At 37.3% G+C, this 17,069-nt stretch overlaps 2 protein-coding genes across 10 annotated transcripts in view; both read right to left on the bottom strand.

Moving 5' to 3' along the window:
• Window positions 1-1,239: 1,239 nt before the first annotated feature.
• On the bottom strand, window positions 1,240-11,518 carry vipas39 (VPS33B interacting protein, apical-basolateral polarity regulator, spe-39 homolog). 3 transcript variants are annotated; one of them, XM_027149743.2, is made up of 18 exons: window positions 11,365-11,518; window positions 10,532-10,624; window positions 8,884-8,983; window positions 8,653-8,784; window positions 8,514-8,540; window positions 8,293-8,414; window positions 6,758-6,850; window positions 6,624-6,657; window positions 6,424-6,526; window positions 6,256-6,283; window positions 6,056-6,129; window positions 5,893-5,968; window positions 4,242-4,364; window positions 3,910-3,951; window positions 3,154-3,330; window positions 2,914-3,003; window positions 2,244-2,348; window positions 1,240-1,686 (listed from the first exon to the last, which is right to left on the bottom strand). In XM_027149743.2, exons 2-18 carry the CDS (start codon window positions 10,622-10,624, stop codon window positions 1,666-1,668), a joined length of 1,440 nt encoding a protein of 479 aa, XP_027005544.1. In that variant the 5' UTR covers window positions 11,365-11,518; the 3' UTR covers window positions 1,240-1,665. The 3 variants fall into 3 exon arrangements, with proteins under 3 accessions (XP_027005544.1, XP_027005545.1, XP_027005546.1); XM_027149744.2 differs by lacking the exon at window positions 11,365-11,518 and adding an exon at window positions 11,020-11,170; XM_027149745.2 differs by lacking the exon at window positions 11,365-11,518 and adding an exon at window positions 10,728-10,989.
• A 1,260-nt stretch (window positions 11,519-12,778) lies between these two features.
• Window positions 12,779-17,069, bottom strand: part of cdc42bpb (CDC42 binding protein kinase beta (DMPK-like)) — a 54,189-nt gene continuing 49,898 nt past the window's right edge. For 3 of the 7 annotated variants that reach the window (XM_027148985.2, XM_027148984.2, XM_047801529.1), the window contains 5 exons: window positions 16,871-16,988; window positions 16,170-16,364; window positions 15,009-15,117; window positions 14,817-14,887; window positions 12,779-14,550 (listed from right to left, as the gene is read on the bottom strand). In XM_027148985.2, coding sequence (XP_027004786.1) covers window positions 14,422-14,550; window positions 14,817-14,887; window positions 15,009-15,117; window positions 16,170-16,364; window positions 16,871-16,988 — 622 coding nt within the window. In that variant the 3' untranslated portion in view covers window positions 12,779-14,421. The remainder of the gene's footprint in view (window positions 14,551-14,816; window positions 14,888-15,008; window positions 15,118-16,169; window positions 16,365-16,870; window positions 16,989-17,069) is intronic. The other 4 variants (XM_027148989.2, XM_047801530.1, XM_027148988.2 and 1 more) reach the window with 2 other exon arrangements.

Genomic DNA, 17,069 nt, shown 5'->3' on the forward strand with positions numbered 1-17,069 from the left:
TCAGATGTCGATTCATTTTGTATAACAGCAGAGCCATCAGTAATACATATCATTTAAGGCAGACGCCCTTACCCAGAGCGACCTACATTTAATCTCATTTAATATCAGTTGAGGGATAAGGGCCTTGTTTGGGGGCCCAGAAGTGGTTGTCTGCTGAACTTGGGGTTCAAATCTCACAACGTTCTTGTCCTATTGATTGGAATGATTTTTTAATAGCCAAATCGTTCCATACTAGCTTTAAAAACATTAAATATAAATAAAAAATATTTTTAAACATTAATATACATTAAAAACTAGCTGCAAATGTATTAATTGTGACGTGTTGTTCATAGATGAATGTACAATACTGTAGTATAAGTGAAATAAAACTAATCTTGTCATATACTCTTATTGCAAAATAATCAACTGTAACACATAAGAACTATAAGAACACGGTATGAGGTGTTTTGTTTCTGATGTTTTATGTCTTATTATATGTACAACCAATTTTGTTTCATAGTGCACTGTATAAATCAAGCTGTTCCTTGATTTTGTTTTAAGGGATTTTCCACCAAAATATTACCCGTTTTACAGAAACAGAAACACTGCTTGTATAGAACCAGATTGTACAGAAACAGTTCAGCAAAGACGATTGATATAAAATAATTGAATAGTTCTTTGATTCAGGACAGCGTCTAAAGTTCATAATCTGCAAAGACAAATTCAGCAAAACATACGTTCAAAGAAGAAACTGAAATAACTGAAGTGCCTCTCTGTATCTCGTTCTTTAATTGTGTTCAATAAGCACCTAGAATGTTTTATAATGAAATATGTACACTTTATAGCTGTATACTGCTTTATAGGTCAGTAAGCCGCAAAACTCGCTCTATGTCTCTATTAATTACCTCAGGCGTGTTCGAGAAGGAAAACACTAATGTACACAGGACAGAGGAGAATTTCAGGACCTGATCATTCAGATCATTGATGTAACAGTCCCATCTGATTGTTTACTGAGACTTATTAATGCTGCGGCTGGTTGAAATTTCTTTGAAAAATATTTGCAGTCTGAAACTCATACAGAAAGTTCATGGATGGATGTGCAGAATAAAATGAAGTAAATGATTTAAAGTGGAACACAGAAATAGAAAGTAAGTGTCACAGAGTTTCACCCAGATGAAGCTTCCTATGTATTATAAGCTACCAGTGTAACTATTAACAGAAAAGTAAAATGCGTGCTTGTATTAAGTTTCAATTAACTGGCAGTTTTGAATGTTTTTTTATTAAATACTTGAAGTTTATTTTTCTATTATAAAAAACATTATTTCATCAGAACAACTGACACATATGGTACTGTAGATTAGTAGCATTTGTTATTTGTACACTTGCATTTTCAGCTTTTGTTGGCAAAAGGGTACCACTATATCCATAAAAAAAACAGGGAAAGAAAAATCTATGAAAAATTACAAAGAGAAAGCAAATAATATACAGTATGCTGTCGTTGCCATGGTTGAGATGTTGGGCTTCTTCATTGTGCTGTGTTTGGGCAGAGAGGCTCCTCTCTGACTTGGCTGTTTACTGTAACAGCTGTTCCCTGTGAAGCTCTTCTGAAGTGCTGGCTCTGTATGAAGCCTTGAGTATGACAATATCAAAATGTCTGTATAAATCATCTTTTTTTCAAACCAAATGTCAGTTCTTCCATCGGATTTGCTGTTAGGGAGGAAAGATGTCTGAATGTTAGAAGAATCAGTTTATGAGGGTGAAATCACACTGAGTGAACGCAAATACAGTATAACATTTCCTAGTTGCGGCTGCTGTTAAATATTGATGTCTGCAAGCACACACTTCTGTATCACTTGTCGAATATCAGTTTTGTGGGAAATGATCAACAGCATGTCCTGAAGTGTTTAATTCTTCTTATATCAAAGCAGCTAGACACTAATATAATAATAATACATTGTGATTTTTTTTATCTATTTATAAGAAAATAGATACCCTCACCCTCTGTGTTGAATTTAATAAGACCCAATGAAAAAAATGCATTTTATTACTGAGGAGTCATTCTCATGTGTGAGAAAATCTAAAGTTGCAGCTAAAGTTATTTCTGTATAATAGCACAGAACTGATATGTTATTCCTTCTGGGCAGTCAGGTAGCTATGGCATAAGTTCCCTTTCTGACTTGACAAGCTTTGCTCAGTTAGACTGTACCTAAGCATTTGCCTTTTGAAAAAAGAAAAAAAAAAAGACTGGAGCTGATGTCTCTTACCGTGTTATTAAGGATCTCTTCGATCTTCCTGTACTGATCTGAACTCCGCTCCAATTTCCCCTGGTACACAATCAGCTTCTGACGGTCTTTCAGGTCTCTATATGTCTAAAAATAAAGAAAATACCTAGTACTTACAGTAGCTGCCATCTTCAGAATATTTCATTAACAATGACAGACAAATACATAGGAACATAATCAGTGGTAAAGCTGTAACATGTCTTCAGGCTTTCTGGTGAAGACAGGCTGGTGAAAAATGATAGCTTATCCCTGCTATACTATAAATGATAACCGGAGCTAACTTGTTTCATGGACCTTCCATAATCAACAGGAATCGTTCCTTAAGCTGGGTACAATAAATCATTCTTAGGAGACTTTATATAAGAAGTTTGGTCTTTTGTGAAAATCCTGTTCATTTCGAAAAGTGATAATATCCTACAAACCTGTGTACATTTAAAGCCGTTGTATTAAACGACTAAAATTCTGTGTACAGTTATTTGAACAGAGGTATACATGTCTCACACTGAAAGCTCACAGTGTATTGACTTATTTTATATCAGACTTGCAGGGATATAATAATTCATTTGTTTATACTGATTGATTTTTTTTTTCCTTCACCAGTTCCTTCAATCCATTAATACTTTAATGTACACTTAAAAACTGTTGGACTCACATCGATGACAACATCATGGCATTTGTACTTATGAGCCAAACTTAGCTTCAGTTCCGAGTCATCGATCAGCGTCATATAAGTTTGCAAAACCTAATAAAAGGAGGAGGAGGAGACAGTGAACTGTTACAAGAAGGATATATGTTGAGAGCGCAGTCAAGATAGTGAAATAAATGTGGTGATATAAAAAATAAGAACTTTGCTAAATCAGTGCATCTTGCTGATCGAGGCTTGGTACCTCACCTGAACAGGAGCGTTGTTTTTCTGCAGGATATCCACTACTCTGTGAAAGCCAATGGGAGATTTCTTCTTGGTGTAACCCAGCCACGTTTTGGTGTTAAATAAATTGTCCACATCAAACCAGTTTTTCAACTTTGCCCGAGCTCCAAGTGCTGTGAGGATGTATTGCTTTTCTGAAATCTAACAACAAAAATTCTGCACAATGATTCCTATCACATCAGCAACACAGGCCTTGATACCTTGATATGTGGCCACTTTATTAGATTCACTTACATTTAAATTTATTATGCAGGTAAACAATTACTGATTGTAGTTTCTCAATCTCCACCAGTTAAAGAACTGTTACTCAAGAGGCCATTAACTGGTGGCCATGGTTCAGATGAAACTTAGTGGTTAATGTGTTGCACTATTAATTGGAAGGTTGTGAGTTTGAATCCCAGGTCCAAAAAGCTGAAACTACTGGGCACCTGAGCAAGGCCCTTTACCCTCGATTACACAGTTGTACGAAATGCGAGTCGCTCTATATAAGGGCATCTGCCAAATGCCCTTGAATGTAAATGTAAGCATAATTTTTTACTTAAAGCTCCATCATACAATGTGGAGAAGGAAAACAATAAAACAGACATGTGAACTAGTGTGATATATCTTTTAAACAATTCCTTTTAATTAATGCCTTATTTATTATTAATGCATGTTTTATATATAAAAATATATATACATACACAAGTAATAAGTTGAGAAATATGGAGTAGGACTTACCCTGAAGGTCTTTCTGATGTTAGCTGGACTGCTGAAGGTACCCTGCAGCAAATATTTATATTTATATGTACACACACAGACATTTCTAGAATTCTGTTTTCACTTTGCCATTATGGGATACTGAGTGTAGATTAATTCGTAGGGAAATACGAATATGAACAATATCAGTATCAGAGCAACATAACAAAAGTGAAGTAGGTCTGAATACTTTTTGTATTTACTGAATATATGACAAAACTTCAAAAACAAATGTAAATATCTGAAATCAGTATGTCATAATGCTAAAACGGACAGAATATATGCTATAACATTTATACCTGGAGTGTGCTTACCTCAGGCTCCCCATAGTGATAGAAGCAAGAGTAGTACAGTGTGGTGATAATGGGCATGTTCAAGATAGAAGCTTTTCTGGGGAACTTCTTAAAAACCTCTGCATCACCCTTCTTGTCATTAGCCTATAAGAAACACATAGCATACAACCTCATAACCAAAAGTATTAGTAGGATATACACTCACCAAGCACTTTATAGGGAGTGCTATACTGTGTAGAGCCTCAATTTACTCTAAAAAGCTTTGTGATATGGATTCTACAAGATGTTGGAATAATTCCTTTGAGATTCTGGTCCATGTTGACATGAATGCATCATGTAGATTTTTCAGATGCACTTTCATGCTGTGACTCTACAGTTCTACCACATCCAAGGAGATCTACTGGGTCCAGAGCCGATGACCTGGAAGACCACTGACTAACATTGAACTCAGTGTCATGTTCATGAGACCAGTTTGGGGAGACTTTTGCTTTGTAACATGGTGGATCTTCATGCTGGACGATTACACCATCTCCATCAGCCAAGTCATTTTCGGATCATGGGTTCATGCCATTGGTGCCAAATCCTCACCAATCATCATCCTACCATCTGTGAGCCTCAGCAGAAATTGAGATTTATCAGAATAGGTTGCATTTTTCCAGATCAGTGATTACAGAAATACTCAAACCAGATTGTCTGGCACCAACAATCAAAAATTACTCTTTTCGGGCCAGTTGTTCAAAGGTAAGCTGATCGGATTTTGGTTATCGGATTGGATCAAATCTTGAAAATGGGTTGTTCAAAAGGGAAAGAAGGAATCTGAAATCCGATTAGATTACAAAATCCAATCATAGTTTTAATCTGGATTAAACCATCAATTTGTGTTGTTCAAAACTTGTCAGTAGAATTTGGATAACTTTGATCCAAAAACAGGATTATCCTGATCCCAACAGGGGGTAGAATTTCAAGGTGGAATCCAGGAGGAAAATGTAGTAAAACTTTAAAATGGGTCAAATAATACATTTGTATCATTTAGTGTATATACTTTTATTGAAGCAAAACTTCAAAACTTCAAAACAAAACTTCAGATCCACCTCCTAAAAGCAGAGCTTGGAAATGCTGGTGTCTCCTCCTCAGATGAAAAAGAACCCTGAACATTCTTTATTTTGTTAACTATTGGACATTTAGCCATTTTAATTTTTTAAGACGTTTTCAAAATATCCACAATGTATTTGTTAATGTATATTTATTTTTTATGACTCAGATGAGGGGTTATAAAAGAAATTATGAATGGAATTGGATTTGTTATTTTTGGGTTTTGTCTCAAAATAAAAAACTCCATTTTTCTCCAAACAGTGACTCCATGTTGGCTCTTCTACCTGTTCTTTACATAGCTGGTAGCCCATGTTGTGATATGTTGTAAATTTAAAGTACAGGTAATCCGGATTTTTTAATCTTGAAAACGGTGTATCTGGATCAGGGTGAACAACTGGCCCTTCAAGATCATGTTTTTCTCCAATTCCGATGGTTGATGGGAATATTAACTGAAGTTACTGGACCATTTCTACAGGATTTTATGCACCACACTGCTGCCAGTTAGATAATTGCATGAATGAGTGTTCGGTGACTGTATCCCAGGCCAGACCTACAACCGAACTGTGTATTAAGCTCTAACCTCTATGATGATCTGTCTCTCCAGGAGTGTGTAGTGGTCTTGCACATGAGTGGCATCTTCCTGAGAAAAAGGAAGACTAAACACAAGAAGATAAAGAGACACAGTCAGCACCTTTCAGGAGCATTACAGAAGATGAAGTATTTTGTACCTTTGTTGTGTATACCTCAGAGAATTTTTGAGAAAGTCTCTTCTTTTGTTTTCATCTTTAATACTCATGTGCTCCTTGTACTGCATTAACTATGAGAGTATTACAAAAAAAAGTCCTATAAGTGTTGCGTATCGTATCATTGCTTCCACTTGTCACAATATTTATCACTAAAAAAACAATTCAGTAAACAAATGATGAAATCACATGGCACTTACCGCCATATCCTCTGTTCTGCCCAGTGCCCTATTACAAAGTCATGTGATAAGAGGTGATTACACTGTGTACAAATACAGACATGGACACACACATACAGTACAGGCAAAAAGCCAACAACCTAGCTACTATTCAGTATCGCTTTAAATAGGTCTAAAAAGTTCACTTACTTCATTAACTCCACCAAAAGCTTCTGCTCTCCCATTTCTTTCAAATAATGAACGTAATGTTGCAAAGCTATGTCCCTCACCATTAACTCTCGGAAGAGGATTTCTGCAAAAAAAGGCATCGACCAAGAAGAATGCAAAAAATATGAAAAGCAGCGGTTAACCTTTACAAAAAAATGAGTCAATCAATAACAGCCTCCTACCTTTACTCAATGATTTCTTTAAATATATTAAGACCTACAAGAGGAGAAAGCATCAGGCACTCGTTCAGACTGCATGTACGTGCTTTATCGGAATGATTTAGAAGTGTGGCTGAAAAGCAGCATGTGATGCTTACTGCAGTGATTACGTTGCCATCATGAGCACTGACTGCTTCATCCAGCAGCAGCAGTTTATCCTGTAGAGAGCGGAACCTTTCCATGGAATACGCCTGCACAAATATAAAGTAACTGGTGTAAAATTATGTTTAGTAAATTATGAACTGAGTGCTGATCATAAATTCAAGCAAAAGCATCAGATTCAAGTGCTTTAGAAATGTGATTAGCTCTCACATGGAACTTTATATGATGATAAAAAATAAAATTAGAGATTTATATGATACTGAAGAAATCAGTACTTTAAAGACTGGAAGAAGAGGAAGATGAAGAGGAAAAAGAAGAAGAAATAAAAAAAGGACCATTTTATAATAATGGGAAAAATAGGAACTACTGTCCCTTTTTCTCTCTCTCACTCTCTGACACAGACACACACACACTTATATTGTAGTAATTATCAACAGTCCAACCCCCAAGAACCTTTATTATTTTCTTTCCCATAGAAAATAAAGCACAGCTCCCTGTCTTGAAGACTCTCGGATGAAGGAAAACTTTCAGACTGACACAAACCTCTGAGATCCAAGAGTCCTCCTAAAAATGTTACATAAACATCTTACAGAAAGCTTTGTGAAATAAATCCATTATGATATGTTAAATAATTTGTCATTCTTTTATTATTAGCCTTAGTTTAGGAGGACTGTCCACCAGGTGCATAACATTAAAACTGTGTAGGATCTATTAGACAACAAGGAAACAATCACTTCCTGGAGTTGATGTGTTGAAAGCATGAAAAATGGGCAAGTGTAAGGATATAAGTGACTCTGACAAGCACTAAAATGTGATGGCTAGATGACTGGGTCAGTACAGCTCCAAAACAGAAGGTCTTGGGGTCCAAAACAGGACAACTGATGACCTGGCAACATGGTCATGTGCACTGGAAACTCATTTATACATGTAGGGAGTGAAGGCTAGCCTGTCTGGTCCGATCCCACAGAAGATCAACTGTAGCAACAACTGAACAACTGAAACTCAATCCCAGCTAAACTGAACTGCTGATCACCCCCAGGTCAGGATCTTGCAATATACCTACACAACGACCTGATCTCCCCTTCGCTCACAGCTCGCTGGTGTGATATGCTCATGCTGGTTTCTTCTCTACAACTTCAGAAGGATTCGGCCATTTTTGTCCACAAAGGCTGCCCAGGTACTTGTTCAGTCTTTTGTTATTAAAAGCCTGGACTACTGAACTCACTGCTGGCAGGTCTACTTATGAACTGCCTAAATTTTCACACACCACCCCACTGCTGCGCTCCCTCCACTGGCTTCCAGTAGCTGCATGAATCAGATTCAGAACACTGATGCTGGCCTACAAAACCAAAAATAGACCAACTCCCTCTTACCTTAAAGCTCTTATCATTCCTTGCACTGCACCTCTGCTGTTTAGAATTAATCATCATTTGCTGACCAATCAGATTCAAGACTTTGGGAAGTGGAGGGGTGGTTTGGGAGGCTGGAGTAAGGGGGGTACTGTTGAGGGGGAAAAAACATTATTCCTTACCTTTCCTTTCCGCATCCTCCTTACAGTCTCTTCAGGACTCCGATCACTCACGTAGTCCTGACACTCTGACTTTGGCTTGCGTAATTCAGGTGCGTATACTCGTGCAGAAGTGTCAATAAAGGCTAAAAGCAGAAGCAGAAGCAGCTAAAAAGTCAGAATTCCATGTTACATACCTTTAAATTACAATCGACTCTGTCTTTATGATGCTTGTTTGAACTCACATTCAGAAAACGAAGGTTTGCTCTTTGCTGATGAGAAAGAAATCGAGTTAGAAGGTTGATAAATAGGCTAAAAAACAGACAGAATTTAAATCCACAAACACTGGAAACTAGAAAATGTAACCTGTGATCTGATAATCACCTCTGAATAAAGAACTTAAGGAGTATCCAGAGCCTTGTTTTGGTAACGAGGGAGCAGTGTTGATTTTTGGAAAGCTTTGCTCTCCACCTGAGCGGATGCTTGAGGCAGTCTCTTTAACAGACCAGGAGATACCTGAAGTTCAACAGCAAATGTAAGTCCAGAGTAAAAGACCTGAGGTCCAATGTATTCTGTGGAAGAAGCAGGAAGTGTTGGGTGTGAGGTGTGACTTACTTCCAACAGGTTCTCCACTCCAGCTGACCTTCTCAACATCATCATCATCATCATCATCATCCACCACAATGCTGTTCACTGCACGCTTGGATTCTTTTAGCTAAACAAACAAGTCAGTCAACACATGTAATCTAAATATATTGCATTAAAATAATTAAAGTGTAAAAAAAATAAAATAAATAAAAGCACAACTAAAACAAATGTTTTTCAAACCTTTCTTGCTGCATGAGGTTTGCATAGCATTCCATATTTATCAAGGTTTAGTATTTGTGTCTATAATGCTTTTTTGTGACTAGTACATTTGTGACTATTATGCTCTCAGAGTACAGGTTCACTGCAGAACATTGCATCGATGCATTTTTTATAACTTGACAATATTCCGTAATGACAAAGACAAAACAGGCAAAAACATGTTTCAGAGATTGTGTATTACGAGTAACTGAAATAACTCATGTAACTGAGCATTAACACCTGTGGTTGTAACACACCATACTGAGCACAGGTGCATCCTGTTTGCTTGGAAAAGGACACTGAGAGCATGAGGAAAAAAAATCTCTGGTCTGATAATACAGAAAGCTGAGCTTTTTGGGCTGAACTCCAAATTCTGTACCTGGCAAAAACAGGTTCTTCTCAACAAACCATACACTATATGGTTTGTTGACACCTGACCATCACACCCATGTGTGGTTCTTAACCACACATTTGTACAACTGAGTATACTCAGCATTACTACAGCATTATGATTTCCCTTCAATAGATCTAACAGGGTGAGTCTGTATGAAAAAAACTGGAGTGTCCTGTATAGAGCCCTGACTCTGACTCAACCCCACCGAACACCTTTGAGATGAACTGGAACACTGATAGAACCCCAAATCTCCTCAACCAACATCAGTCTCTAATCTCACTAATGCTCTTATAGCATTGAACCCAATTCCCCACGGACACACTCCAACATACTATTATTATTCCAGCTTATTATAAACAGCAAAGCGAACTACATCAGGATGTTCCACGAGCACATATGCGTACGTGTCCGTGAACCTTTGTCCATATCGTGTACCGTTTCTATCATGTATATCATGTGGTGGAAGTAGTATAGTCAGTGAGAAAAGGGTGAAAAAATAGCAATGACCTTGAAGAAAATGATGGAGCGGTTTGGGGCCAAGACTCTAAATATCCTTGAGTGGGCAAACTAAAAACCTTGACGAGAACATGTGCAAAGAGACCTGAAGGTGGCAGTTCACAGATGCTCCTCAAGCATCGTGACTAAGTTTAAAAACAAAATCAACCAGGGATTGGGATAGAAACAGCATAAATCCAAGACTCAAAGAATCAAATCTCAAATCTGCCCAAGATCAAAAAGGTTCTTCGATTTGGACACCAAAAAGTAAATCAAAACCAAATATTGATAATGGATAAGCTTGCATAAAGCACATATGTAACATCCTTGTCTCTGTTTATCAGAAGATACACCAACAGGGTGTGTTCTAATATCCTTCCTAATAATGTTTCATGTTTCACTTGTAATACTTGTATGATATTGTCATTGTTTTTTTGGAATAAAGTAGGCATATTTCTCCTGAAATTCGACTACAAACACATTTCCACACCCCTGCACTCTGTCCTAGAGAATGTAATGATAGCTCACCTTAGTTAACTCATCGTCATCATCCTCAAAGGTGAAAGCATTGAACTTGGTGCTGTTCCAGTATTCATCATCTTCTGGTTTAGTTCTGTTCATCTACAACCACAACATCGGGACTAGTTATTATTATTATTATTATTATTATTATTATTATTATTATTATTATTATACAGGATAACACTCATAGCTGTTTACCTACATTGATAATATGATGCTAGATGTTTACTTATATCCCACTTTTGACCACCTTTTTTTTTTTGTCCTATTTCAGGAAGAAATTTTGCTAAATTGATTTTACTCTCCACATTATTAATAAAAGTCCTCTTTATCTCGGTTCATTGTGTTTCTCTGTGTAATCTGAGTGTTGGCAGAATTTAGGTGAATATTTTACAAAAGATAAACCCACATCTCAACCCTTTCTACATGTAACATTATAACATTATAAACTAGCTGCATGACAGTGTTACAAACAATACATTTGCCTTCCTTACCTTTCAGATAACGTCTCGAAATCAGACACATAAACGTCAGTTTTCTAAACTTCCGGGTAGATAAACCTAACGTCAGTGAAGTTTTTCAAAATAAAAGTTCCCCTAAAATATATGGCCAGTGTATCCGAGAAATACCCCATTTTTTTGACCTTCATTAAAAGAAGCTACGAGGTGATGGAAAAAAAAACATAGACACCTGCTTGTCTGCCTTTTGTTAGCAATATAAAATGTGTATAAGAGATGGATGAGTGTTTATAGTTTCTCAAAACAGCAACATGATGTGAGCAGCCACTCAGAACTGAGATCATCATCCTAAATACCAAGCAGGAAGAGATTTTTACTTACAAACAAGTTGAATGTCAGTGATATCACTGTCTTTTATTCCCCAGGGATAGAAATCCACATGAAGTCAATAATATTGTGAATGGATTGACATGTTTACGGAAATTCAATGCACATAAATCCAAAGCTACTGCTAATTCAAGGGTGTGTGTGTGTATTCTCATATATATATATATGAGAATATAGAATCAGAATCAGGTTTATTGGCCAAGTGTGGATTTGGTTCCAGCTGTTTATTCTCATATATTCATTATTCTCATATCTATTTATATCTACACAATCTATCTATCTATATCTAATTTATATATATATATATATATATATATATATATATATATATATATATATATATATATATATATATATGAAAAGAACAATCTCAACATCTTAAAATAAGGACATTGCTGAAACTAATTCCATTTTATTTTCAGATATAAATCATGAATAAAATTTCTGATCATATTAATAACTATTATTCTTCCATCTATATTCTTTATTGCTTTTCCTTCACAGGGTAGCAGTGAACACAGAGTCTATCCCAAGGACTCATGGCATGTGGCAAAAGATTACAGAAATGTCACCTCACAAAAACAAAGCAAAACAACAAAAAACCTTCAACGTGTAAAAAACAATACGTTTATTTGGAGTGTCCACTATATTGGTATATTACTATAGAAACAATCATGTATTAAACAAAAATCAACCTGTCTTTTGAATAAAGGCCACCACTGCTGTCATAGTGTATAAAACATATAATAAAACTATTTCTGTCCAATTACAATTCAACAGTGCCACAGTACTGTATCAATATCAATACAAATAAATATAAGCTATTCTCAATCCACAGAAATTCTCCACAGAGAAATGTATTTGTGGATGAGCTTAATAAGAAGCTTAGAATTCAAATATGTTTGGCAATATAAACCTTGGTGTCATTTGAATGTGAAAAAAATAAATCAACACAGATTTAATTTAACCAAAGTGTAAACTGGGGCCTTTCCAAACCTCTTTCATTCTGCATCACTTCTACAGATGAGCTCCTAGCAGGCAAAGTCTTCGCCAAACCCTCGGATATAAAAACTGTAACGAAGCTTCTGTAGTTTGATGGCTAAAACTGAGAAACTCACGAGGAGCTTCTTCTTACCTCAAGCCATCAGACTCCTCAACATGGATATGTCAAACATCTTCCAGATGCCTCAGGAAATAAAGCCATAATGCCTCGTCTACTCCGTTTTCCGTTACTACACGGAACTCACCTGCACGTCACTTCCAATTCTGTGACGTTATTTTATGTTACATATTTGCATTTTAACCAAGTTTCTTTATATATTTAATTCATATTCACAGTCCAAGTTGAATCGGCTTTGTTTTTCGTTTCACTGTAAAACTCCTACACACTTGTATGACGACAAAGATCCACAGGTATTCTTTTATTGTTTGTTCAGATTTATGAGACTAACAATTCAATAATTACAAAGATTTTTACGGTGTGATTTTCTTTTTTCTTCTGAAGCAAAAGCAGTAGTGTTTTGAGGATAAAGTCCTGTTTTTCTTGTTTTTTTTTTTTTAGAAGTCAGGTGGAGAAGTGGGGAGGAGGAACAGAACACACCACCAACACAAACGAAAAAACATATTGTGAACTCAAACATGTTTGTGTGCAAGTTTTGTACAGTGTTTTTATGGGAAGGACACAAAATAAAACATGATTAAGCTGTCTCTTAAAAAAAAACACCAACAACAAAAAAAACCCCTCTGAAATGTTTTAGTGGACAGTCTGTTGTGGAACTGAAGGCACACTACTGAGGAAAAAAAACATCTGTAGTTAGTGTCACAATCCTCATTCAATTCCAAAACCTACAGAACCACTTCAACACGCACACACACATGCTTGTAGATGGTCCAAAATGCAGCAGTTTATAAACTGAGGACTGAGCATGGCTATGATGAGAAACTTATCACATATTTATTTCTTTATGAAGCACACAAAAGCAGCAGCAGTTTCAGAACAACTATTTAAAATCCTATGAATAGTGTGGTCCTTTATCTGTGTGCCATTTATTTTGTTAAAACACTTATCTATATGTAAAGTCTTGTTTTGTTCAATGTAGTTTTCTTTTATCGTTTATGAGCAGTGTTCCACCAGCTAAATCTTTTTGTGTCAAAACATGATCTAGGTTAAAACATGAATATTACAAATGCTGGCTGAAAATGCAAGAAAAAAAATACATTACAATAAAAGTGCCCACTGGTTTGGCTTAAAATCCCCACCGTCTGACAAATAATCCGAGCCGATGCTCAGACGACATACTGACAGAAGTGTTGGTGATAAAAAAAAAATAATAATAATAATAATAAAATAAAAAAATACAGAAAAAAGGCATTTATTTATTGTTTGTTTGTTTTGTTTTGTAGTTTGTTACTGGACCAACTGAAAAAAGGAAGGATTGATTTCTCATCCTTGGTCTACAGAGTCCTGAAGAGTTCCTTCCTACCATCACGAGAGGAGTGAACGTGTCCACGGAAATTTTATACGCTTTAAAAACAGCAAAGCAGTCTCTTTTCCCTCACATCAATATTTTTAAGAAAAAGGTTCATGAGCAGAGCACTTACAATTAGTGATTTTCTTTTTTTGTGAGCTTCTGATTTTCTGGGATTTTAAATCATGTGTCAGCTGTCAGCTAACCATTTATCTATTAAACAAAAAGGAGCCTGACATGATCATGACACAAAAAAGGGATTAAAAAAAGGAAAAGAAACAATTACACCCTGCATGTATACTGCCACAAACGCTCCACTAGGGGGCAGAACTGACACTTCCGCTGACCACAAGCTCAGATTCTCATGGAGCTGCTCTGACTTTCAGACCGTCACACAGCTCTGTATAGGCTTAATTTGTCACCCAGCACCTTGGTGGAGGGAGCGTTTTGAACGGAAGATGATGACACTGAGTCTTGGCACTTTGTAGCATGTCCTAACTGAGTGGAAGGGAATGGAAGGAACCGAAAAGAGAAGAGGTGAAGAGATGCTTGTGTGGACAAGAGCTGTCTTTTCGTTTTGCTCTCAGCCATCCAGGGTGTGTTCCAGACCATCCAGAGTCAGCTGACTGCGGTGGGGGGAGTTAGGGCTGGGAGGGCTGCTCGGGTTCGAGCTGTTGGATGGGGTGGAGTGTTTGGTGGAGTCTGAATCAGGCTGAAAAAGATGAAGTGTGACCAAGACATCAGACATATTGACTTTATAAGCATCGTATAAAACTACAAAAAACGGTTCACATTTTACAATTCTAGTGAGTTTATAAGCAGCAGAGCCTGAGGCTTTTTGGTCTAACACCACCTGAGTCTGAAACACCATCAAACCTTTGAACAGCTATAACAAATCATGCTTTGTACAGCATTGCTAGAGTCTTACCTGACTAGCATCATTTAAGATACACTTGCAGAGAAGATTTAAAAACTGACCTCTCTCTCAAAGTCCTGATCAGGGTCTGAGATATTGCGAGATGATCCCGCTCCTATGAATTCACCTCCTCCTTCAAAAGCAAACACACAATGACACACGTCTGGTGTTAAAAATCAGTGTGGCAAAATTGGTGCAGCATGACAGCTGTCTTTTCATGGGACAGGAATAGGTTGGGAAAAGAGGCTACTAACCTGAGGCAGTGCGTGTGATGTGGGACTTACTCCTTGTTTGCCTGGAAATACTAGAAAGAGGACGTGGCTTGTCCTTGGTCAAGTCATCCTGAGAAGAGGGCATCACGCTCTGTAGTAGTGAGTACAGGGAGTCCAGCAGCCACAACAGAGGAAGCACAAAAATAAAAAATAAGTTAAAACCTGTACACATTCAGACTCTACAACCTGCTTTGAAATATATTTCAGTACTAGAATCAGAAAACAAAAATACACACCGTGGGCCTGATTTAGCAAGTGCTGTGTTAACAGATTTTTTAATAAACAGTTTTTTCAGGCTATTTACATAAGAAATGTGACATTGAACAGCATCCTGTTCATTTGGAACAAGAGGTATCTTACAAGAGTTCCTTAGTTTGTGTTCATTTACACTAAGCCTCACATGTTATGCTTCCACTTCCAATGACTGCAGCTTTATTCTGCATATTTATTTCAGCTACATACTGACGTCTGCTCAAAGGTTTTGTGAATATTGTCCGTTTTATTCTAAGAAGTCCAAAATTCCATAAACAAAGACCAATAAAGTCCAGACTTTAAATCAGGACAAAAGGAATTGGTACCCTATAAAAAAGAGGAGTTAGTGTGTGATTGTGGTCGCTGCTGCATTGCAGTGGCTGAGCTGTATTAGTGTAAGATTGATCGCATGTTGTGTTTACTAAACACTTTAGCAATTTAATCTCTGTGAGCCTGGACTTAAGGAGTTTTGTGGGCGTCTCTAAGTATAAATCAGCTGTAAAGTGAGTATGCTTGCTAATTTACGGGTGCTCCACTAAAACCTTCACAAACAGTTTTACAGTTTTCCATATGATTAATAAATGATGCCCAATGCTTATCCATGGACCATGCCTTTGTTTTGGCTCTGTGATCAGTAGTTTATTTCTAACATGAAATGCTTATAAATATGAACCCAACAGCTCATCCATGTAAGTAAACAAGAAAAATACATCTGCAGACAAGCACCCTCTGGACGATTCACGGCATTCAGACAGAAAGCAACAAACAGGGGAGAAGGACAGGAATAAGGACCTGTCCTCGTGATATGAGGATAGCAGGAGAGAGAGGAAAGTAAAGTACGGGGTGGGGTGAGCACAGATGGGGAGAGGGAGAGCAGGGGTGCCAGCCTACCCTTCCGAGGGAGGAGGTGGAAGGTGAGGAGGAAGAGGAGGAGAGCTGAGGCAGGCTCTGCTGGGAGGAAGCCTCTTTCTGCAGATAGAGCCCAGCAGAGGCAGGACTCATGTGATAGACGTGCTCAAAGTTGGTTGGAGGGGAGATCAGGGCGTGGTGTCGAGAGGAAGAGGGGGAGGGAGTCTCGCTCGACTGCTTCCGCCCCCAACCATTGAACAGGAGGGGAGAGAAAAAGAGGAGGAGTGAATTTGAGAGGAGGAGGAAAACATGGGGAGGATGAAGGAGAGGATGCTACTATTAAAGAAGAAAATAGAAGACAAAGTGAGCAGCAAAGAGTTGGACATCAGACAGAAAAGAATTCAGCAGTTGTAAAATAACAGGAAATAAAAAGAAGGTTAGGGTGATATGAAACCTTGGCAATGTCTGGAAAGGCACAATGCAATTCTTAATACAGTCATATAACTGATATAAACATTTCATTGACGTAGTGAGGGGAAAAACCTTAATGGTATGTATTATATGGTATGGTATTTGGTTTTTTTAAAGGTCTAACACTTATTTATTAATTGTCAGTACAATGCTTTGACGGTTACACTGTAATAGAAAATTCTAAATCATTTTCTGTTAGCTAAAATTCCTGGGTTGCTAATTATGTAAACGTTAGGAGGCCCCTTGAGTAGCTTTAAGTACAAGGCCATTACCAGAGGCAGATCCATGAGAACTTGCATCCCGTCTCCGGGACCCATATGAGCTACATGGTTAAAATTTGTCGGATTGGAGATCAGCTTGGACCTCATTTCTGGGTCCCTCAGCATTTCCCTGTTAGACAACGACAAGAACAGATAATTACAGCTCTAATAGACAAGACAATGAAATGGTCATCACGTGACTGGAAGGCCA

The sequence above is a fragment of the Tachysurus fulvidraco genome, chromosome 16 (genome assembly GCF_022655615.1).
Source record: "Tachysurus fulvidraco isolate hzauxx_2018 chromosome 16, HZAU_PFXX_2.0, whole genome shotgun sequence".
NCBI lineage: Eukaryota > Metazoa > Chordata > Actinopteri > Siluriformes > Bagridae > Tachysurus > Tachysurus fulvidraco.

What these genes read in the sequence shown, in the direction of transcription:
- vipas39 (XM_027149743.2), bottom strand. Translation starts at nt 10,624, where the DNA reads ATGAACAGAACTAAACCAGAAGATGATGAATACTGGAACAGCACCAAG. An exon ending in ATGACGATGAGTTAACTAAG is followed by an intron (nt 8,984 to 10,531) that starts GTGAGCTATCAT and finishes TTGTTTGTTTAG; the next exon opens with CTAAAAGAATCCAAGCGTGC. An exon ending in AAAACAACGCTCCTGTTCAG is followed by an intron (nt 3,004 to 3,153) that starts GTGAGGTACCAA and finishes TCCTTTTATTAG; the next exon opens with GTTTTGCAAACTTATATGAC.